The sequence below is a fragment of the Ictidomys tridecemlineatus genome, chromosome 3 (genome assembly GCF_052094955.1).
Source record: "Ictidomys tridecemlineatus isolate mIctTri1 chromosome 3, mIctTri1.hap1, whole genome shotgun sequence".
NCBI classification, from domain to species: Eukaryota; Metazoa; Chordata; class Mammalia; order Rodentia; family Sciuridae; genus Ictidomys; species Ictidomys tridecemlineatus.
The window spans coordinates 178,070,221-178,094,341 of record NC_135479.1 but is presented as its reverse complement, the minus strand read 5'-3'; the positions used below and the strand labels follow the sequence as shown (position 1 = coordinate 178,094,341).

At 34.1% G+C, this 24,121-nt stretch overlaps 1 protein-coding gene across 2 annotated transcripts in view; it reads left to right on the top strand.

The window, feature by feature from the left end:
• The window catches only part of Epha3 (EPH receptor A3), a 336,639-nt gene that overhangs the window by 261,026 nt on the left and 51,492 nt on the right, over window positions 1–24,121 (top strand). For both annotated transcript variants that reach the window (XM_021732341.3, XM_005334163.3), the window contains exons 8-11: window positions 6,934–7,036; window positions 7,730–7,797; window positions 12,831–12,956; window positions 19,560–19,745. In XM_021732341.3, the coding sequence (XP_021588016.1) occupies window positions 6,934–7,036; window positions 7,730–7,797; window positions 12,831–12,956; window positions 19,560–19,745 (483 nt within the window). The remainder of the gene's footprint in view (window positions 1–6,933; window positions 7,037–7,729; window positions 7,798–12,830; window positions 12,957–19,559; window positions 19,746–24,121) is intronic.

Sequence of the window (24,121 nt, the reverse complement as noted above, 5' to 3'; positions counted from 1 at the left end):
TGATATTCCCTTTGTCAAATAAGAATGCTGCTTACAGCAAAGAGCTGTATTAACTTCTGCAAGGTTTTGAGATTCTAATGCTTTTGTACATCTTAAGTTCACAGCAAAATTGTAACAGTTCTACTTAGAGGAGAGCTGTTGCCCACAGACACACATTATCTATCCATAAAGACCTCTCCTAACTCCTAGGATGAAATAAGCAAAGAGAAACCACTCTGGAGACACTCGATACAAAATGCAATATGGTGCAGAAATCCATGAAAAGGTTCAAAATAAGTTAAAAATTTTAGATGACTGGATAATCAAATGTAATTGCAATGTGGCTTTAGTCATTCTAAGTTTTTTTTTTTTTTTGTAAATTTAAGTGATGCAAAGAAATATCCTCCTTTGGAAATGACTATAAATTGACTTTCAAACTTATAAAAGAATATTTGGTTTAACAGTAACAACAAAATCTATATTTAATTTACTAAAAAAATTCCAAATCACAGTTGAAAAAGCAAATATTTACGATATCTTATTATATAAATGACACATATTGATGAGTAAGAGAATCAGATGACCATTTCATAAACATTTAGTATGTTCATGAATATTTTGGAACCCCCATCTAATTTTGTATGATATTAATTAGAACTCCATGCTATCTGATGATTTGCAAAATCAACAACAAATTCCAATCTATTCCATATTTGCCACAGACATTGCTGAGTAGCATTCATGCATAAAAGACTTCTCTTGAAGCTTAGTGTCTGAGGCTTAAGAAATTGACAATTTTTACAGGATTGCGATGTAGCTCAGTAGTTACATCACTTCCATAGGTAGTGATAAGTCCTGGGTTTAATCATCAGCACTGAAGGAAAAAAAAAGTAGCTGATTTAAATCCTGTAGGGTTGTAGATTTTCACCACTTTTTATTCTTGACAAACTTACATTGAGTAAGAGAGAGAGAAGGGAAAAGAGGATAGGAAAAAAAAACTTGAACTTTTCCACTTCACCCTTTCTATTTATAAAAATAACTGTGAGTTGCACATTTGATTTGTTTTTATCCCCAAGGGCTGAGGATGGATCCCAAGGGCTTGCTCACACTGGGCACACACACTACCTCTGAGCTCCATCCTCAGCCCTATAGTTTGATTTTTGTAACAAATCGATTTACTTTTACTACTTCACCATAGAATTCTTCCAGACTTTAAGCAGAAATGAAAGAGCGGGGGGAGGGGGAGCATTTAGTCTTAGTGGAAGAAAAACAAAAATCAAGCTTCACTCTCTTATTTGAAAATCAAAGTGATGATATTCATAAAAATTCTAAAGCTTTGTTTTATGATAATAGTTTTAAAATGTAAAAGTCATTTGGATATCTTTATCAATTTTTTTTCTTTTTTCCCTCTGGTTTTTATTTTTAAAAATTAAGTGAAAAGTTCTCATATATAACACAAATATTTCTTAAGTAGACCATAATGGATCTTGAGCTAGCATTTAGATAACATTTTCTGATCTTGGTTTATTGGAAAGATATGGAGGCCCATCGGAGTGCATATTTTAAGTGCTTTAAAATATCTTATTTGTTGAATGTCAGCACTTATCATCAATCATCTTTATACAGATGAGGAAACTGAGGTATAACTAGGTTAAATAAGCCTCCCACAGTCTCATGGTTGGTGGATAATTGATCTGTTTCTAGAGCCTGTGCATTTATATGGCAGGATATGAACCGTTTTCATAAACATTTCATTTGATCCTGTTCTGTAAACTATTCAGATACTTTCCTTTTATGCATGATGTAAGACAGAGTTGTGTGTTTTTCCAAGCTTGCATAGCTAGTAAATGAGGGCAATGAAACTAAAATCTCCAAGTTTGGAGTCCCGATCCAGTGCTACACCCTCACATGCTAAGAGGCAACACTAATACTCACAAAAAGCACAGAGTTCAGAAGTACAGAAGGATTTTCCTAGAATGAATACAGCTCCTACCAAAACAAGAAGAACAGTATGACATGTAGAAAGCAGACAGACCAATTATATAGAAACCCTTAGTGGGCAGAACCTGAATCCTAGATGTATGCTTTATACCAAAGAAAGCTGTGAAAGATTTAGAAGGTGCAAGTATTTTGGAAGTGATTTGCATTTAGGATGACCTTGGAAAATTACTTCCTTGCATCAGTTTCCCTACCTGGAAATTGGGGAAAATTATACATGTCACTCCATGAGGTTTAAATGTTGGTTAAATTAGTTATCATTTATAAAGTAGTTAAAATAGTACCTGATACAGTGATCACTCAGTGTGTATGTGGAGTGTGTGTCTGTGTGTGTGTAAAAGAGAGTTCATTTTTTGCGGCTATAACAGAATACCTATGGTTTGGTAATTTATACAAAAAATAGGAGTTTATTTATAACAGTTCTTGAAGCTAGAAGTACACAATGGAGGCACTGAATCTGGTGCCTGGTGAAGGCCTTTGTGTTTCTCATGGTGGAGGGTGGAAGGGCAAGAAAAAAGCATACTCTCAAAAGCCCTTATAGTAGGTACCTTAATCCAACAATGAAGGCAGAGCCTTTGTGATCTAAGCACCTTTTTTTATCAGGCCCAACTCCAAATGCTGCTGAAATAGAGAATAAGATCTAACATAAATGTTTGCAGGGGGCTCCACAGCAGTGTGTATGTCAATGTTTTGTGTTTTTGTAAGTATCTGTAATCTGAAAATTCAAAGAATTAAAGAACTCTGTGCAATAAAGTTGAGCTTTGGAATTAGAAGATTCTATTGGATGTTATTTTTCAATAAGATGAGCCCCAGGCACAATTAAATTAGGACTCCTAAATACCAAAAAACTTCTTTTTTATTGTTGGTAAAGAATGAATATGAGCTGGACACAGGTCTGTAATCTCAGAGGCTCAAGAGGCTGAGGCAGGAGGATCACGATTTCAAAGCCAGCCTCAGCAAAAGCAAAATGCTAAGTAACTCAGAAAGACCCTGTCTCTAAATAAAATACAAATTAGGGCTGAGGGTGTGGTTCAGTGGTTGAGTATCACTGAATTCAATCCCCAGTACCAAGAAAATTTTTTAAAGTAAAAGAAATGAATATGCATCAACTTTATCTCTTGGAAAATATTAACAGAGGACATTAAGGCAACCTGACAAAGAGACAATAGAATCTTTAAGTAGAGAGTTCTGTATATTAAAATATAGACTTTTATAAGAGATAGAGTACTGTTCTAAATTTTTCACCAGGGAAAATATATAATAACAATATGTAAGTTATAAAGTACTTCCTATGTATCTGGCATTGTTCTAAATGTTTTAGTTGTATTCATTCATTTAATCCTCAAATAATCAAATCATGTCTCATAGCAAACAACTACCAATCTAGGCAATCTGGCTCATAGTAACTACTCTTCTTGAGGGAGAGAAAGACAACAATATATGTAGCATAGATTAAAATGAGAAGAGAGCAGGGTGTGGTGGCACATGCCTGTAATCCCAGGAATCTGGGAGGCTGGAGGCAGGAGGATCATAGTTCAAAGCCACCTCAGCAATTTAGCAAGAGCCTGCCTCAAAATGAAAACAAAATTAAAGGGCTGGGCATATGGCTCAGCGTCCCTGAGTATCCAACTTGCTATCCTTCTGCCTCAGCCTCCCAAATTCCTGGGATTACAGGCGTTCACCATACCCTGCCAACACTTGCTAGTTTTTAGAAAGTGTTACAGTGTACAAAATTAAAAGTGTGAGTTAAAGTAGTCATTATATGTTATGGAGTCTCTTTGAAATACTGAGATGAGCTATTTTACAGACTATTCACACATCTATATCCAATAGAAGGGGAGACATAGTTCAGATCCTCTGAGAAACAGATTCTATAATGGAATTTCAAGAGCAAGGGTTCTAGGGAGAGATGCATGGGAAATTACAAGGGAGTGGTGGACAAAGAGTCTCAGACTATGGTGGATGTCTGTCACCTATGAAAAAAAAGAAGAAGAAGACCATAAGTTTTAGGTCATCCAAGACTACTTGCAAAATTTTGTCTCAAAACAAAATTTGAAAAGAGCTGGGGATGTAACTCAGTGGTAGAGCACTTGCCTAGCAGTCATAAGGTCCTGGGTTAAACCCCTCACACTGCAAATTTAAAAAGAAAGAGTGAGTACCAGTAAGGAAGAGCTTCAGACTGCAGAGCAGTTCTTAGAGTCTCAGTAAAACTAATGGGGAGCCCCAGAGTGTAGATCATCCATTTGAGGAGTTTTGCATTGGGCAAGAATGGCTGGACTCTGGTTCTTTGTCCTTGCCCTGTCCATCATGGTCAGTTTGTAAAGGGCACCCTGGATCCTGAAGTGCAGCAGCTGGAATCTGTCTGCTCACTGCACTTTTGGCAGCAGGGATATCTGAGCAGACACTCTCCTGACTGCCACATTGGTGTAAACAAGAGTTTGCTAGTAGGACAGAATAAAGTGTTTGCAACAGTTTATATTATGGTGTGCCATCCTCTCACACTTGGAGCTCTTTTCTCAGATGCTTAGGAAAGTTCTAACAGCCTATCCACCCCATTTATTTTCTTGCGTCATTTTATTACTTCTAAAACCACCTATTTGGAGAAAGTCTTCCAAATTTGGATGTGATCCAGTTAAAGATACAGGGTTGAATTCTTGTGATGTGATGACAGTATTCAAGTGACTGACTCCTTTGCTGTTCTTTTGAGCATAATTTGTTCACATGTTTAATCAGCTTTTACCACAAAGACAACACATGTGAATATGAACATATGAAAGAGGTAGTTCCAGGAACTGCTTATGTTTTAGAAAGTCTATTGAGATTAGAATGCTTACTGAGGTTGTAGCAGCTGAGGCTAGGAATTTAGACAGAGAATTGAAACTAAATGGCTTTATATGCCTTGCTATGAAATTTTATCTGAAATTGATGGAAAATCATGCAGAGATTTTATGCACAGGAGTGATGTGTTCAAATTCATGGTTGAGAAGCAGTAATCAGGTAGCAAAGTAAAAGAGAAAAGACAGAAAAATAGAGACCAATTGGGAATTTTAAATAATCATCCAGGAGAGAAATGGAGGTAGAAACTGAATATTTAAGAAGATTTTGTGATTCACTTGATGTAGAAGGATGAGAATAGGGAGATAACAAGGTGACTTCATATTTAAGGTCTAGATTCTTTATACTTGAAATGTTGTGGTCTGGCACAAACAGAATCAGTATCACCTGAGACATCATAAGAAATGTACAGTCTCAGTCCCCATTCCAGACTGTCTGAATGAAAACTGGTTTTCTAAAAGATTTCTATATGGTTTGTACACATATGAAAGTTTGAGAAGCATTGTTCTGGATGAGGGGTCAGTAAATATTTTCTGTGATGAGCCAGGTAAATATTTTAGTCTTTGTGCACATAAGTCTCTGTTGTGCTGCTCACTGTAGCATAAAATCATTCATACACAAGAAATTATGTGGCTGTGTATCAGTAAAACTTTGAGACAATAAAATTAGAATTTCAAAGAATTTTCAGGTCACAAAAGTTTGTTCTTTGCACTTTTAATAATCGTTTAAAAATGTAGAGTAATTCTAAGTTTGCAGCTAAAGTGACAGCATGTCAGTTTTGGCTCCTGGGACATTTTTGCTGAGTTCTTCTCTCAGTGAATGAATGAGTAATGGGGCCACTTCAAAAGCTAAGCATGTGGGGGAGCTTGTTGGTGATAGGTGTTGAGGTCCATGAGTCAGGTATTACATTGCTCTTTTTTTTCTTTTCAATTTAGCTTCAATTTATAACTGACAAATACTTTTTTTATAGTTATGGAGTACAATGTTATGTTTGGATAAGCGTACACACTGTGAAATGATTATATCAATCCACTTAGCATGCCTATCATTTCACATACTTGTCTCTTTTTTATAGTGAGAGCATTTAAAATCTTGAAATGTACAATATGTTTTTATTAACTGTAGTCACTTTGCTCTGCAATAGGTTTTTGAAAACATAAGACATATTCTTTCTATCTAACTGGAGCTTTGTATATTTTGGTCAATTGGTCTCTATCCCCACCCCACAACCCTTCCCTGCCTCAGGAAGCCATGAATCCTCTCTACAAGTCTGACTTTTTTTTTCTTTAATTCCTTACAAAAGTGAGATGTGAAGCATTTGTCTTCTGTGTCTAACTGATTTTAATTAGCACAGTGTTCTCTAGGCTCATCCATATTGCTGCCAATGAAACACCACTTTTTTTTTCTTTTTTTTTATTGTTGGTTGTTCAAAACATTACATCTTTCTTGATATATCATATTTCACAGTTTGATTCAAAAGGGTTATGAACTCCCATTTTTACCCCGTATACAGATTGCTGAATCACATCAGTTACATCAATTACATTTCCATTGATTTACATATTGCCATTCTAGTGTCTGATGAATTCTGCTCTCTACCCTATCCTCTACTGTGCCCCCTCCCCTCCCCTCCCCTCCCCTCTTCTCTCTCAACCCCTTTTTAAACATCACAATTTTATTGGGGGAAAAACAAGCTTAATTAGAAGGATTTTTATCATTTCCTACTGTCCCTACTGGGATATTTCACCTGTTCTTTATATTCTTCTGATACCTTTTGGCTTATCCAACAAGTTTCTTGTAATAAGGATAGAGAAAAGAAGTCCAGCACCTTCCACACAGAAGGTATTCAGGTGGTGTCAATTGATGATGAAAGAGAGTATTTAATTCCTTATTCAATGCCTGTTTCATTTATTAATGAGGTAGAATAAATTTCAATCCAAATTATGGGAAATTTATTTATTTTTTACACTAAAGGAAAAATTCTGAAGTATCGAATCAAACATTAAAGAACATTTTAGGTAAAAGCAGAATACAGGGCCACATTGACAAGCTCTGCTGCATATGTCAGACATGATGTGATGATACCTGTCCATTTCTTCTTTTATTCTCTTCACCTTACAGCTTTTTCCATCTCTGGTGAAAATAGCCAAGTGGTAATGATTGCCATTTCAGCAGCAGTGGCCATTATTCTCCTCACCGTCGTCATATATGTTTTGATTGGGAGGTGAGTTCTTGTCTCATTGTCTGGGTTCTTTGATCATGCTTTCCTTGCTGCCTTTGATTGCTATAAAATTTTGGTATGGTCAATAAAGTCTTTTATCAAATAACAATGTTAGCATTTGTGTCCTGGGTCTTTCCTTTTCTCTTCATTTTCTTTTTTCCTTTCCTCTTAGTTTTGATTTTCTTTTTTCCATTAATTCGTGTGCCTACTCTCCAAGCATACCACTTCTCTCTTTTGACCCCACTCCGAGTGTCTGCCTTCTTTTTCCAATTATCCCCTCCCACTTCAATAACCCTAGATTTCCTCGACACTTTCTCACCAAAAATACTGGCAGCACTACGTGGCACTAATCATTACCATTGGAGACTTCACCCTTCATTCATTCTAACAGTAGTTGTTAAAAAATACTATAAACACATTCTAAGGCCTTTATAAAAACTGAGCTGGAGGGGTCTGCACAGCAGGGAAGCCACTCTCCATATCTCCTCATTAGGCAGCTTTCTAGGGTCCCCAGGAAAAGAGGCTTTCTACCTAGGATTTGGAGAATGTGAAGTCAATAAACTTTCACTAAAGCATTTAATTGTTTGAGGAAAAAGCTTTACTTTTTTTGTGCTTTGCATATTCTGATCATAGATAATCGTTTTTTAAAGCATTTTTTTTTTCCTTATGTGTTCTGTTCCCTTGATTTACCTCTAGGTTCTGTGGCTATAACAAATCAAAACATGGTGCGGATGAAAAAAGACTTCACTTTGGGAATGGGCACTGTAAGTTTCTAAACTTGGTTTTGTTTTAGCATTTTAGTTTTAACAGTTGTTGATTTATAATTGGATAGCTTCCCCCTTGACAAAGAGAATTCAAAAGTAGTTTTATGGAAAAATAGAGTAAATTAAATTTATTTTAGAAGAAGGAAATTCATGGCTTTGCATTAAGCAATTTTTACATGGCTACATTTCAGCATACTTAAGTTAAAGTGAAGGGTAACCTGTGGTTTATATTCAAATAATGCACATGATGAGCAGTAAGAACTGTAGTCAGCTCTGCGTGGCTGAAATGCAAAGCATATCTTCAATTTCCTTATTACTAGTCCTTTGCTAAAATCTAAATGGAATATTTTCTCTTCCTAACTGCCAAATAAATATAAACAACCTCTGTTTATGTGAAATGCTTTCCTTCATTTTATCAACCAACCAAGAAAGAGCTTGAGAATAAACTATTTATTTTGGAGTTATATGATATCCAACTGGTAGAAAAGCCAGCACTTTTCCACTTTTCCTCCTCATTTTAAACCAACCAATTTTGTGTATTTTAATATTCTCTAAAAGTAATACTCTTTTTAGGTAACTAAGTGTTTACATCAAAAAAAAAAAAAAAAGACTCATTTTCTTTTCCTTCTGGTGAAACAAATCGTTCCAGGTGTTTTGTTTTCAGAACTATGGCTCCGCTCAGTGTGGCAATTACTAATCAGTGGCCTTAAAAGGAATAACATGTTCTTACAGCAGGAAATTAGTACAGACTACACTCATGCTCTGTGCACTAAAATATCTCAATGCAGCTAATGTCGTCTTATAAGCATTTGCTGGCATTCACTATTGCCTCCTAAAATTACTTTCAGATCAACATAGTACTTCCTGTAAGCCTTTGGATTTATATCTAAAAAATGATAACTTTGGTTATAAACTAAGTTAAATTTGATTATTTGTTGCTAATGTCTAGGATGCATGGGGTGGCTTAAAAAGGAAGTTAAAAAGAAAAAGAAGTATTTGCTAAAATGTAAAGTTGTGTGAGATGAAACAATGTAAGAGATCGCAGAATCATTGTTTTTTCTATCCATCTCTTGCAATTATTATGGGAAAATCCACAAAAAAGCCAAAGTGCTATTATCTTAATATCAATGACACATCAATCCAAATTAGTTACATTATCAGCACAGAAGTCTTAGAAGAGTGCATAAACAAATTATAGAATACTTGTTTTCCATTTTTGTGTCCCCACTGGTCCAAAGAATCTATCACAATCCCCATGCATAAATTAGAACAATTACATTCTTTGGAATTAAATCCCTCTTAGAGTTGGACAACTGATAAACATATTATCATTACAGTAAGACGATGCTGATTTACTTAATTTTATGAGAACTATAAGTCTTCTGAATATGGTGCTTTGATAAATTCCTGCAGAGCAATCGTGAACAGGTCCTTGTGTCTCCTGTTGGTTTTTATGGTGCAGTTAGTTGAAATTTTAATTTTTAATGGAGAATATCGTCATGATGGACTAACAACAACAAAAATGAAGACATTTTTTCCTGGCTTCAAAAAACATAAAGTAACTTATATGCATTCATAAACTTCGTGCCTCTCGATACTGCAGCTGGTTTATTTCAGACCATTTAGTTGGTATTACTTTAAAAAGCTCTAGCTATGAACTATTCCCTCCAGCCTTATTACAAATCCTATAATATTGCTTCAAAAGAAACAAAATGTGTTTCACCTTCTGAGATCCTGTCCCCCTGCCCTCTCTGGCTGGACCTTTTTACATTTTTGCTATCCTTGGGGCAATGCATGCTGGTAAAATGGAAATGTAAATTATTGTGTTTGCACAGAACGAGCTGTAAAGTAGTGCAGCTTAACACGTGTGCATGTGTTTATTATCTGGGTTTCATGACAGAGCCCAGCTACTCTGTATGCTGCCCTTAATTATTGGTGTGAAGGGATTATGTGCCTTGCAACCTCAGTCTCCTGAGTCCCGGAACCTCTGGGGCTAGCAGTTAAAAATCAGCAGCCAAGCTCCCATGGTGAACAGACCATTTTACTTGGGGTATGTGTGTTTGTATTTGTATCCCCCCACACACACACACACAATGTCATCTGGAAGGAAAAGCAATTTGCCTTATTTTAATTACTAGAAGTGAATATGACTAACTTGGGGGGAGGTGAGTATACACTTCTCAAATTAGTAATAGAGACATTCTCTAAGGCTGATTGTTACTAAAGGATAACTCTAACAACACATTTGATGGCTTTGTAAAGTTAGTGCTTTAAAAAAATGTCTGAGATGGAGCAGTCAATCATTTCATATACTTTGTAAATTCTGATGCCCAAAAAATCTCCTTGAATTGATTTTCTTAAATTCTGCAAGGTAATTAATTATTTTAGTAATTATTTATCAAAAAAATAATAATTTTACTTAATGTTTAAAGGATTACTTTTTTTTTTCCTGGAAGAGACTGCTAGAATTTTTTAACCTTACTTTTAAATCAGTAGAGGTATATCAAAATATAATATAGCCTCTTTAACCTCATGTGTCTATATTAACATGTAACCAAACAGACCAAACTAAAGGAATCTAACAAGACTTTGCCTGTTAACATATTTTAGTAATTCTGTGGTTAATTGTACATTTTTTTTCTTACCCCAAAGCAAGAAATGTATGATAGCTTTCCTTAATCTGTGCCTTGCTTCAAGAGTAAAATGTTTTATTACTGATAGTTATTTAGTGTAATAATAGCAATGTATAATAGACCTCTGTGTTGAAGGATGACTCTGCTGTTTTCATAAAAGAGTAAGTCAACTTTTTATTGCTAAGTACCTGAGAAAATCAATTTAGAGGATGAAGAATTTACGTTGGCTTAGTTTCAGAGGTTTCAATCCATGGTCAGCTAGCTCTGTTCCTTTTGGGCCTGAGGTGAGGCAAAACATTATGGCAGAAGGAGGACTGCAACACAGTTGCCTACTTCTTCATGGGGGTGAGGGGGAGATGGGCTGGGGATGAGATATGCCCCCACCCAGTAACCCACCTCTCCTAACTAGGCTCTACTTCCTAAAATTTCCATCATCTCCAATATCACTAGCAACTGGGGAACGGTCCTTCAGCACATGAGTCTTTGGGGGACTTTATGATTCAAATTATAACAACATGAAAGAAGTAGGCAAATAATCTGTCAGCTTAAAATAAATGATATTTGTGAGCCCAAACTCTAAAACTGAAAAACCTCAATAATATTAATAGTTGTAAATAGGACTAGGGATGTGACTTAGTGGTAGAGCATTTTCCTAGCATGTGCCAGGCCCTAGGTTCCATCATAAGCACCAAGGGGAAAACTGTAAATAAATATTAACAATGAAAATACTAAATACAAAAATAATCACCGTTATTCATTGATCACTAAGTACACTAAATGCTTGCATTTGTGTAGTAAATTTTCTCCTTGCCATATGAGCTTAGCTATCCAAGCCAGAAAAAACCCAAAGTGGAGTTCTCATTTTAAAAGCTCCATCATTAGTTCTTTGCTCAAAGCACAGCCAATACTTAAATTTCCCCATTCCCGTGGGATGTTGACTTACTAGATAGTGGTGTCTTTTCAAATTATCCACACCATGCCTCAGGCTGGAGGGTGCTGCTCTCCTATAGCAGCAGCCTGGACACCAAAGAAGCAGCAGTGTGCATTATCAGCCTTTGTTCTGCATCCCAGTTTGCTCCTCACCCTCGCATTCCAGTTCTGCTGCCTCAAAGTCACCTGAAGAAGGAGCTGAGGAAAACAGTTTTTACACCTGTCCCTGAGAGTCCCTAGTTCTTTTATTGTGCCAAAGGCTTTTTAGGACAACGGATGACGATGGCTTAGTACAAAAGACAAAATTGACTCAAAGGTATCATTGGCCAATAGAATGTTCAGTTGCCATTCGGTTCATGAAATCTTCCATTATAAAGCAATATTGAAAACTGTAATGTCTGATTTTATTTGTTGAGTTAAAATAAAAAAAAATCTTCAATAACTTATGTAATGAATGAAAAATATATAACTATTAAGCATCCATGTTTCCTGATAAAGCATTGTTATCAATGTTACCAAGATTAAAAGTATTAATTGGGTTGGGGTTGTGGCTCAGCAGTAAGTAGAGTGCTTGAATAGCATGTGTAAAGCCCTGGGTTCAATCCTTAGCACCACATAAAAATAAATAAATAGAATAAAGGTATGTGTCCAACTACAACTAAAAAATAAAGATTTTTTTTAAAAAGTACAATCAAAATTATTAGTAGATATACAGTGAGCCTTAAACTGCAGTTTTCATTAATGACAATCTTTTTATGAAATTTAACTGATCTCATCAAACTGAGATTTCTTTCAGAAATAATTCCAAATTATCTGAGTTATTTTTCTAAATGATAGCAAGTTCACTGGTATCATTTGTCTTTAATATTTTAATTACAGAACATCAAGAAAAATTTCACCTTCAGAAAAATTTAATAAATAAATCTATAACAAGGGAGATTAGTATCTAATAAATAATTAGTATCTAATAAATATATACATAATTTATGTTTGGAACATAGTTTCTTATCACAGTTATTAAGCTTATAAAAAAATGCTTATATTGCCTTTATATAAAAAAGCTACATAAGATTTTAGCTGATGGATAGTATATTGGTGTGTCTATACCCATACCCACAGATGAAAGTTGATCAATAATTTCAGTAAGTGATTTTGATTGTGAATGTCGATAAAAGCTATATAGTATCAAACAGTTGATTTACCCTTTTAAGATGTATTTGCAGAGAAAACTCCTCATGTGGCTCTTTATCTTTCATTGTGAATAAGTTTTCTTAAATTTTAAACATGTGGGTCAAAAATCTCAGTTTCTATTATTTTTTATTATTATTTCTATTATTTTAGTTTATTCACAGAAAAAAAAATAAGATTTGTTGTACCATATTGGGTTGGAGAATTTCTTAGCCAATATTTTATCATAAAATTTGCTCAGTTTATAAATCTCACTAAAATAATGCCTTTTCCCTTAAACAGTAAAACTTCCAGGTCTCAGAACTTATGTTGACCCACATACTTATGAGGACCCGACACAAGCAGTTCATGAGTTTGCTAAGGAATTGGATGCCACCAACATATCCATTGACAAAGTTGTTGGAGCAGGTAAGTACCTCAATAATCCCACTACTGACCTAGGATGGTAATCACAAGTTTTCAATAAGAATGCTACCTTAGATTGATCAGTTTTTGTTGCCTGAGTATATTGCAAGGGAAAGTGGCATTTCAGATTTCATGATCAAAGACAGGCAACAAATAAAAGGGGTATTTAATGGTAAGTAATGATTTCAAAGGTGCCAGACTTACAGACTCTCAGACCTGGCTGCCTTTTATTTATTGAATTTCAGAGGCGGCAGCAGCCATGACTCAGTCTTCTCATGGCCACGCTGATCATGTGTCATAAAGCTATTTGACTAAGTAGGGGTAACAGGATAAAAGTGTGTCTCACTTTAAACATGTGTAGGAATTGAAATTTATTTTTGAATTTCAATACCTACTTTGGAATTAAAAGAGCAAACAACAAAAAATAAAACCTTGACACACTTTGCATAAATTTTATCACAGCTATTTTGAAATGATATTTTAAGTAACATGAACTACTTCATTTTAATACTTTCTTGACTTTATATAATAAATTTATTTGGATTAAAGTTGTCTTTATACACATTTTTTGTTATAATCATTAAATTCAGTTAACTCAATTATACATTTATTATCAAAAATCCATGGGGTGATTAATAATAGAAGTTGCATTTTTCTAATACAAATTTCAGCTATGTATTGAATAATGATATTTTATATATTTGCACACAACACATGGATAACCATAATATACGGCAACATGCATAAAAATAAAACCACTAAATTCAAAAGCAAAAATGAACTATGCTCAATAACAAAGAGATTTGCACCATCATCTCACCCTTTAATATTTCTATCAGAACAAAACTAGTTATGTTGATGAAGTGAGAGTCTGAGGAATTAACTCATTAAATTATGCATAACCTATTAGATCACATTTTCTGCAAGTACTATATTTATATATTTATGACTGATGCTTCTTTGCACAAATGTGCATGTAATTGCCTCTATGGTTTCTGTATGCCACAACAATATTTAAAATTCAAGCAATAGTTTGTATGCAAAAGGGAAAATTTGAGTAATTTATATTATCTAAATAATGTGATAATTTTCTAAAGCTTCTTTTCTGATTTTCTTCATGTCTTATTCTCTTAAAAAGTCACATGTACAGGCAATATTAAAATATGAAACCAGTGCTCAAGGAAAGGAAACTGAAGTAGGCGCTTCTTTCTTTACCCTCTAAGATCAGATCGCATACACTTTCACTATGCTTCTAACCCAGTGCCAAAGCAGACATATGTCAATTACTCTGTTTCATGGGTGCAGTCCTGCTTTGTGCTCTGGGATGCAGAAGGTTTTGTCTGGCTGGTTTTAATGCTGCCCCACAAGAGTGCACTGTTCTCCAGCATGGGAACTGCAGTGTCACAAATTGCATGAGGTCTTTGCACCCTTAACTGGAGGCTAATAGAAGATAAAAAACTCACTTATATTCAACCAGTGTCCAGAAGGCCAGACAGACATCACTGCAACCTTGGAATCTGAAGCCCTCTGCACTGGTAAAAGATTTATGCAAAGTCGTATTGACAGAGCCAGATAGCCATAAGTGTGACAAAGCACACTTATGAAAAATTGTATCTGATAAATGATAAATGTGATAAGCAGAGGTCAACTTACACTGAAGCACTTAATAATCCCCAGTGCTCATTAAGGATCAGAAAAATATCTTCTTTGTTCTTTCTCTCTTCAGATATATTTGTGAATAATCAGACACATGACCCATATTCAGGCTTTGGCAGAAAATATTTGTATTTACTATACTCAGAGCAATAAAGCTAAGCCTATACGATTCACAAATTGGTAGATCTTTAAGGTTGGTTAAATATAATGCAATATGTAACACACATACAACTCTAGACTGCTTGGACTAGCTTTGGAAGAGATGGTCATCACAAGATAGAATATGGAATTGCAACTTTAAAAGTTACCAATATCTTGTTTTGGAAACATTTCAAATATATACTAAAATAGGACAAATTGTATAATAATATAATTAATAAGGATGTGCCAATTTCTATAACAATACTTTCAAGAAAAAATAACTCATAATAATCTTTCTAATTTATTTTTGTTTACTTTTGTGGTAACAGGAATGAAACCTAGGGTTTCCCACATGGTAGGTAAGGGATCTATCTCTGAGTTACACTATAGCCCTTCATGCCAAACTTGTTTTATGAATATTTACCTACATTTTAACCCTTTTAGTTTTAAAAAATAAATTTATGTATGTTATTTATAAAAATGTTTAACAATTATATTAAATTAAATAGCAAACATCTTTTATTCTTAGAATAAACATTTTAGGTGAGGACAGTAATTTCATAGTTAATTAAATTTATAGAAAGAATATATGTATACATATGGTGTGTGTGTGTCTGTCTGTGTGGGTGTTGTGTGTGTATTATGTATGGGGGTTGGTTCTCTAATTTTCTGTGAGAGATTTTATATGGATTAATAAGTGATATAGAAATTCTTACTTAAGTGTTTGATCTTGAGAAAAATCATACCCATAGTGCATATGACAAAATAAAATTGAGCCATGAATTAACTATCTTAAAGTAGCAATTTTGTTTTAGTGAGGAATTAATAATGATTAAAATTCCTAGTTTTATTCCTTAATCCAATCACTTTTCAAGTTTAAAGCCTGAAAATTTCTGAAGAAAATGTTTATTATGCCTTTAATTTACATGATACTTAACTTTATTAGCCCTTTCAGCTAAGTATTACTGTCTCCATTTCAACAGATGAGAAAAAAAAAATAACTGAGCATTGGAATGACTAAGGTCACACAAAAATGAGAAACCATAATGTGGTTTATTCAAAGCCCAGTCTGGACACTAAAGCACAGCAGTGCCTTTTTAGGATTGTTGTGAGGATTAAATGAGCTAGTTCATGTACAACACTCCCCTGAAACACAAGCTGTGTTCAGTACATATTTTTATTATGCTTCTCTCAGTAAAGTAGTCAAGAGTGGGCTCTTATGCTACTGTCAGAGAGGGTCATTCTACTTAAACAATAGTAGGATATTTTTTTCCATTTTAAATATAATAAGGGTAATTTTTATATTGTATATCTTAAATCAAAATACCCATTTCCACAAGCATACCTATTTTTAAGGGAAAATAAAAAGTTCTACATGTACTAGAGTACCAAAAACAAAAACAAACAAATGACAAAACACAATATGTGGTAGCTGTGATTTTAGTTAGAAATGTTAGAATATAAATTTTCATTCTTTTAAAAAGTTTCCTTCTTGCAGAGTAATTGAAAACATATAAAACTTTGTTAGATGGAAATATTGGGAATTATGTTTGCCCACTCTTTCTAAACTTTCTCACCACAGTACTTTTAAATTAATGTAAAGATAATGAAATTAATACTTAATATATCTATCTTATATATTGGTGATGTTTTCTGGTATATATCTGATCAAAAAAATCACTTACTAATTTTTAAAATTTAGCATTACTGAAACACCATTTTGTGAGTTTTGAAGCAGGTATATATATGTCATTTCTAGGTGTTTCACTTAGAGATTGTAATTGACTCACTTGAATTTTAAGTTCCTGCCATTTATTTCTCTAGTGAGGCAAAATGTTTCTTACAAAATGCTTACCTTACAGATATTTGTGCACTGTGACACTGTTATGGTTTGGATTTGATGTGTCCCTCAAAATCTCACATGTGAGACAATTCAAGAAAGTTCAGAGGAGAAATTATTGGATTGTGAGAATCTTAACCCAATCTTAACCCTGAGAGGGATTAACTTTATGATAACTGAAGGCAGGTAGGGTGTGGCTGGAGGAGGTGGGTCCCTGTGGCTGTGAATTTGGAGTATATATTTTATATTTGGAGAGTGAAGTCTCTCTCTGCTTCCTGATCACCACATGAATTGCTTTCCTCTACCACCCAATCATACCATGATATTCTGCCTCACCTTGGGCCCTAAAGGAATGGAGCCTAGCCTTCTATGGACTAAGACCTCTGAAATCCTGAGCCCTCAAATAAACTTTTCCTCCTCTACAGTTGTTCTGTTCAGGCCCTTCAGTCATAGCAGCAAAAAAAGCTGACTGAAACAGACATAAACCTTATCATCACCACCATCACCGTAACTCTCTTCTATTAATATAGAATTTGACATTTTATAAAGCACCTTTGTATTCATTTGTACATTCTATCTAAACAGAAACTCTTAAGAGGTAGAATAGATGATTTAATCTTCTTAAGGTGCATCTTAACTCCAAGAAGTAAATAGACCAGCACTTAGATGTCACTTATTGCATGCTTGGCACTATTCCAAGGGATCTACATACATTGCTTCCTTTAATGTATAACCATCATATGAAGTAGATAACAACTGGTGTACTTATGTTATAAATAAGAAAATGGAAACACAGAGAGGTTAAGATATCCACTTAAAATCACAAAGCTAATAGGGAACTGAGAATATTTAGATCCTAGGTAATTGGACTCCAAGATTCATGCTCTTAACCATGCTTTTGTACTATCTCTTCTGTTAACTGACAAGTGATATGTCAGTAAATAATGATGACATGCAAATTCCAAAACATAATCCTTTTTACCAGGTAATAATGACAGAACTTTAGTTAAAAAATTAAAGTTTATTATGAATACCTTTTATGGTTTTCTCAAACTTAGTGTTTGTACAAAGTGAAGTGGAGCTCTCTGATAACATTCAGATAACCCTATGTAAGAAAAGGACTAATACTCTTGTTTATTGATTCTGAAAATGATTTCCTGGTAACTCACCATAGTAACTCTCCTTCTTATAGTACTTCCACAACTTCATATGTATTCTCTCTTGGAATTACAAAGTCAGTAAACTTTTGCAAGTTCTGCTCCCTACTTCTCTTCATAATCCTACAGAACAGGATAGCTGGCAAATGGTTATCTTCTCCCTACTTCTTCAAAGAGAGGAATCTAGTGCTGTCTTGTATACCATCACCTCTCTGTGTTTTTCATAGTGATTGCTACATTGTTGCCAGCTGATAGGTGTTTGTCACATGAGTGCTTCAGTGAGTGCTTTTGGACTTTAACTTACTTTGCCAAGTTGCAGCATGAGTCATAGAGTTGGAAAATAAGAAAGGGCTAAGATAGGGCAAGTTGGGCTGGGGATGTGGCTCTCCGCTCGCCTGGCATGCGTGAGGCCCGGATTGGATCCTCAGCACCACATACAAAGAAAGATGTTGTGTCTGCCGAGAACTAAAAAAAAAATAAATAAATTTTAATATTTTCTCTCTCTCTCCCTCTCTCTCTCTTACTCTCTCTTTAAAAAAATGGGGGGAGGGCAAGTTTCCTGAAGAGAGGAAAGTCATTTGTAGTCATGCAGTTGGTAAAGCCACAGGACCTCTACTTTTGTGAGGCAAACCACTTAGTAAGATTGAAAAAAAAATGGGGGGAGAGTCATTTCACTTCTCTCCGAGATATAGGGTATGAAGGTCATAGAAATCTCAAAGTGAGAAGATGAGACCAAGAAAATTATGTTAAGTCTATAGACATCCAAAAATGTCTATAATATTGATTATGTCCTTAACCTATTTCAGAAAGAAAAAAAAATTCTTGATACTGGAAGTCATTTTTAATGCGGTGCACAAGAGATCTAACAATCCACATACTATTAAGAGCTGTGAACAAGGAGTATTCTATGGGTAGCGCTACACTACCTGTGACTGTCATTAAGGCAGCTGTGGGGACCGAAAAATGAATGTGACAGATCTCTGTGGAAGCTCAGAATCTAGTGACAGAGTGACTGGCAAATCTCAATAGCAATGTATATTTATGGAGGGAAGGCAAAGCCCATCCTGTTCTGGCAATTTATATCAAAGAGATTAGCAACACCACACATTCAACCCAGTGTGGATTAATTGTACATTTAGGACATCTTCTTCATGGAGGACACAGAATCTAAAAAACATTTTTATAGTGATTCTTTCTATTAAGACATACTATGTTTTATTTGATACTGTTATATTATTGTTCTCCCAGAAGCCCAGATAACTTTATAGCTGGTATGGCCATCATGCAACACACCAATAGTCCAATAAAATGAATTGATAGCAGATGCTTTCATTCTCATTTTCACAGAGCCTCAGTATATACACAAATTGGATATCTTGGTAAAAAAAAGAATAGTCAGAAACATATGAAGTTCAATCCAATGTTTAACCCATAATATCTGTTCTTGCCTGTTGATTATTCTGGAACATTGTTAGCTCTTACCACAAAGGGTAAAGCGTTTGATAGATAACAGCTTTCAACTTTCCTCTTGTTTTTTTTTTTTTTTTGGTATCACATTTTTCATAGTATGACACTTAAAAATATATGGAGCTTCTGACAAGGTCCATTTTCCCAGTGGGATGTGGATGTCCTGGAATTTCCTAGGCAGTCTCTCTTTACCATCTTCCAGAATAATTTGGAGGTCTACTGTACATCTTTTGGGTCAAAGCATAAGTATTGCAGTAAAATTATTTAAAGCACACAATTATTAAATAGTGATCATTTTTTATTATATAATTCCTTACATTTTGCTTTTCTTCTGCATTTTAACAGGTGAATTTGGTGAGGTATGCAGTGGTCGCTTAAAACTTCCTTCAAAAAAAGAGATTTCAGTGGCCATCAAGACCCTGAAAGTGGGCTACACAGAGAAACAGAGGAGAGACTTCCTGGGAGAAGCAAGCATCATGGGACAGTTTGACCATCCCAATATCATTCGATTGGAAGGAGTTGTTACTAAAAGTAAGTAAAGTCACAAGACCTGCTTTTGTGTGTGCTGAGCAGAGGTGGCTTAAGCCCCAATTCAATCATTTAAATTTTTTTGATTTTTTTTTTTCATAACTATCTTTAGTTCTGGAATTGGTGTGTATCTCAGTGTTAGAACACATGCTCAGCACATGAAATCCTTGGTTCCGTCTCTAGTGCCACCAAAACCAAATTGAAAGAGAAAGTATCTTTAGTATCTTTAAACTGATCATAAAAAAGATCAGTTTAGGATTAAAATGCCTTTCTTTGACAATAGAGCTAAAGTATTTAACTAGTAGTATATTGTCCATGTTAGTCTACATTTTAAAAATCTTGGGAAAAAATCCATTGAAATGAGAGGTTGAGCTATTTAAATATGCTGATTCAAAGAGAGTCAAAGAGAGAATTGTGAGAATGTCCTAGAATGTAGAGTTGTGAGGTAAAACAATGACTCGGTTTCCACAGGACTTCTAGCTAGCTCAGCTGTGTCTTTTACTGTTCACCAGCTTCATTTCAGCTTCCAGATCTTTACCCTCTTAACCCTCTGCATTTAGGAAAATTATAGGCGTCTTGGGAATGCTTCTGAGCTGTAAAGATTGAAATCACTGTAGACCCAAGGTCTCTTTTGGTTCTCTGTAGATTTCAAATTGTTCTAATCTAGAGTCCCAGGTGGATTCTTGACTGCTCTGGGGAAGCTCTGGCTCACAGCCTGTGATAGAGATCTGAATTTATTTCCATGATGGTTTCTCCAGCCAAGCTCAAAAGGGATCCCGTGAGGCATATCTGTGATTTTTGGATCCAATCCCAATGGAAACCTCTTGAGAATGCTCTGGGACTTTTTTTCCTCATGATTGTAGAGTCTAGGATGAAGAATAGTGAAATTGGCAGCAGACTCCTTACAGTGAAAGACAACATATGGCAGGGAATTTGGCATCCTTTAGGGGATATTTCATTGGCACCATATTTACATACTCTATGGTTACCAACAGACATTATTCATTATATTTTTTCACAATGTTATTTTTCTTTAATATTACATACAGCACTTTCCAAATGGCACTAATACCTATTCTCACATTAGTGTGACTAAAAAGGCATTTCCTTCTTCATGGGGGCATGGTATAATTGAAATATACTTTGATTTCCTTTTGAGTTCTCATATAAAATAAACAGAATAAAGAACTTAACAATGTGGAATGATTTAACCATAGACTATGCCCATGTTAACTCTTATAAGAAGTATGTCTTTCTTGCCTCTGGACTTCTAAAAATCAGACAATTTTAGTAGTAATGCTGAAATAATTTCTGATGATTTTTTTCTTTTTAAAATTAATAATTAATTAAAAATACTGATAGGAGTGGTAAGGATTGAGAAAATTGTTCTTTTTGAGGAAAGACCATACTTGCATGTCTTGAATTATAGTATCAGATATCACTAGGATTTTATGACATTTAGCCATTTAATGTTCTCCATGACATCTTTACTATGTAATTATCCTTCAGATCCAAAGTCCCACAAAAAAGAGAAAATTCATATGTATTAATATGGCCATTCTTCTTTCAATATTTACAAGCTTTCTTTTATGAAGTGCCTGTTATGGGACTAACTTTGTACCATGGTCTTATTCCATTGTCACTTCTTCCTCTGAATTAGATATGACCTTTTCCTTTTTACATTTGAGCAAACAACTGTAATGCACGGGTAGCTTGTCTAGAAGTTGTTAGAGATACGTTAGGAACTTACTCTACTCATTTTACCTCTATTCCCAACTCTGTAAACAAAAGCAGATTTCTGTGCTTTATTCTTGCATGTCACTATTTTTTTTTTAATTTCCTGGTTTTTAAAAGCTTTCCTAACAAGTGGGTCATAGCAAGGCATCCTTCAAACTTTAAATATTTTAAAGATTTCTGGTGATAATTAATTATAGTTTATACCTAAAGCAAAATGTAAACTCTAAAGAGGGCAAAGTAGGGATTAAAGTAAAATCTGGATCATGGTAGTTAACTTAGTTTGTCAATGTTGAGGAACAAACAATTGATTAATGAGGGAAGGAAGGAGGGATAGGAAGAAGGAAAAAGAAAAGGAAGGAAGGAGGGACAGAGAGAGAAAAGAGTGAGTAGTATCTTTATAAATAGGTTTTTCTTTAGTGTTTTAGTAATTAAAGTTATTGCATTTTTTCAAAGTCGTGCAGTTATGTGATGGAGGTCTTCCCTTTTAGCTTTGACAGAATCATTACCTAACTTCTCCAAAGCCTACAACTAAGTAAAGAATATGGTAAAAGTCACTATCAAACTAAATATCAGCTTTAAATTTAAGCTTACTCATAGCTCTATTATTTTAACAAATGTAAATTGGTATTTTTGTCGCCAATGTTCTGAATTGTTTAAAATAACCCTTCATATTTTTCTGTTCCCTCAAAATATGTTTACTGAAAATAAGGAAATTATCATAATAACATTATCATAATTACTGTAGCAAATTTTCTTCCGATAAAAACATAAGATAATTAAGTATGAAAATGGTATTCAGAAAAAAATTCAATGAAACAATCCCAAGAAAAAATGCAGAAAAATATGCATTAAGAAAAAGAATGACTTTTAAAAATTGCAAGTATTATGCATTAGACATCTTATTTATGTCTGATTCTGGAACTTTCTAATATGGATCACAAGTGCCTTATACTTAAAGTAAAAGTTCTAAACTTGATATATCTCTCTGGTCAAGTAAGTATGTAAGAAGCTGCCAAATCTGACTATATAAATCCCAGTCATCTCATATATTGTAAACATAATAGAGTATTAGACTCAGAATTAGATTTTGAACTCCTTAGTGGCGTATTTAAAAGCTCTAAGTCTGGCACCCTATAATAACAGAGAGGAAATAGAATTCTTTACAATAAACTTAATATGTTGCATTTAATATATAAACATGACAATTTGTCTCCAAAAGGAGTTATTTATTCTATTCCTGTTATTATAGTTTTTGAAAGTATACCACTTCTAAAAAAAATAAACTTGCATAGTTCAGATACACATGAACACAAAAATACACAAACAAATATACACACGAGTGATACAGAACTTACAATTTAGTGGAAAAATTGCATTTAATAAAGAAAAACAAGCATATCTGTTCCTAGATTGAATGGATCTGATTTCAAATTCTGATTTAGCCTAACTGCTTAAAAGAACTCATATAAGTCAAACCACACATAGATACTCACTTCTTCACATGTAACACAGGAATAAAAGTTCAGATACATTAAAGATTAGATGAAATTGTGTAATAATACATTAAGTGACAGAGAATTGAAAAAATCTCTGTTGCCACTTCTGTTTGAGTTAGACATATTAGCAGTTATTCTAGTTGTGTAAATAAAATTCGTAAAAGTACTTCCTTATTTATTTATTTATTTATTTTTATTTGAGGTAATTCTCTCTATTATTGCTGTCACTTATTACAATGTCTCATTTTCAAATCATTCAGAGAAGTGTGTTATTCAGTCATTATATTTTTTATTTGAATTTAGCCATAAACAATTTTAATGGTACATTTTGAACTTGATGGTCTTAAACAAGAGAAGGTGATAGAGTCTCTGATCTTCAAAGTAGCAGAAAGCTTGGGGCACATTCTCTGCTTAGAACTAGATACTAACATGTGTTATCAATTTTAGTTTAAGTTCAAAAGGATGGAACTTGGTTTTCAGTGAATGTTTGATATTTCTGCCATCACACCATTAGTTATATGATGTTCAGACACTAACAGTAATTTCCATTGGCAACATTTTGCTCAGAGAAGTAGAAAAAGTTATACTGTATGGATAAGTGATCTTTATACTGTATGAAATATATTTTATTTCCCTGGATTATTTCCTGAAAAAAAATATATATATCATGCAACTCAACTGTACCCTTACATAAATGTCATGGACAGAACATTATTAGAATCTCTCACAATTAAAATATAACTGTCTTCGAGTAAGTTTCGGTATTGTATCAAAGGCTTATATATGTGATGTTTACATTCTTATTTCCTGCACATAGAATGAGGGAACATTGCTAAAATAGGATATTATATTTTAATAACAATGCTAAATCTTAATTTACCACTTGTGTCTCTGTTAAAGTCTTATTTTGCTCTAGTCTCATGATTGCACTCATATGATATTGTTAATAGACAACACATATGTTGTGTTTATTTTATAAATAATTTACAGAAGTAGTTTGTTAGAATAACAAAATTTGGAAAGTGTGATAATGCTATCATATATTCATGATTGCAATTTAATAAATGAGATCAGAATATGTTTATTTGTATACCCACATCAATTACATTAGGAAAATCTCTATTTAGTATATTAAAGAAAAATAAA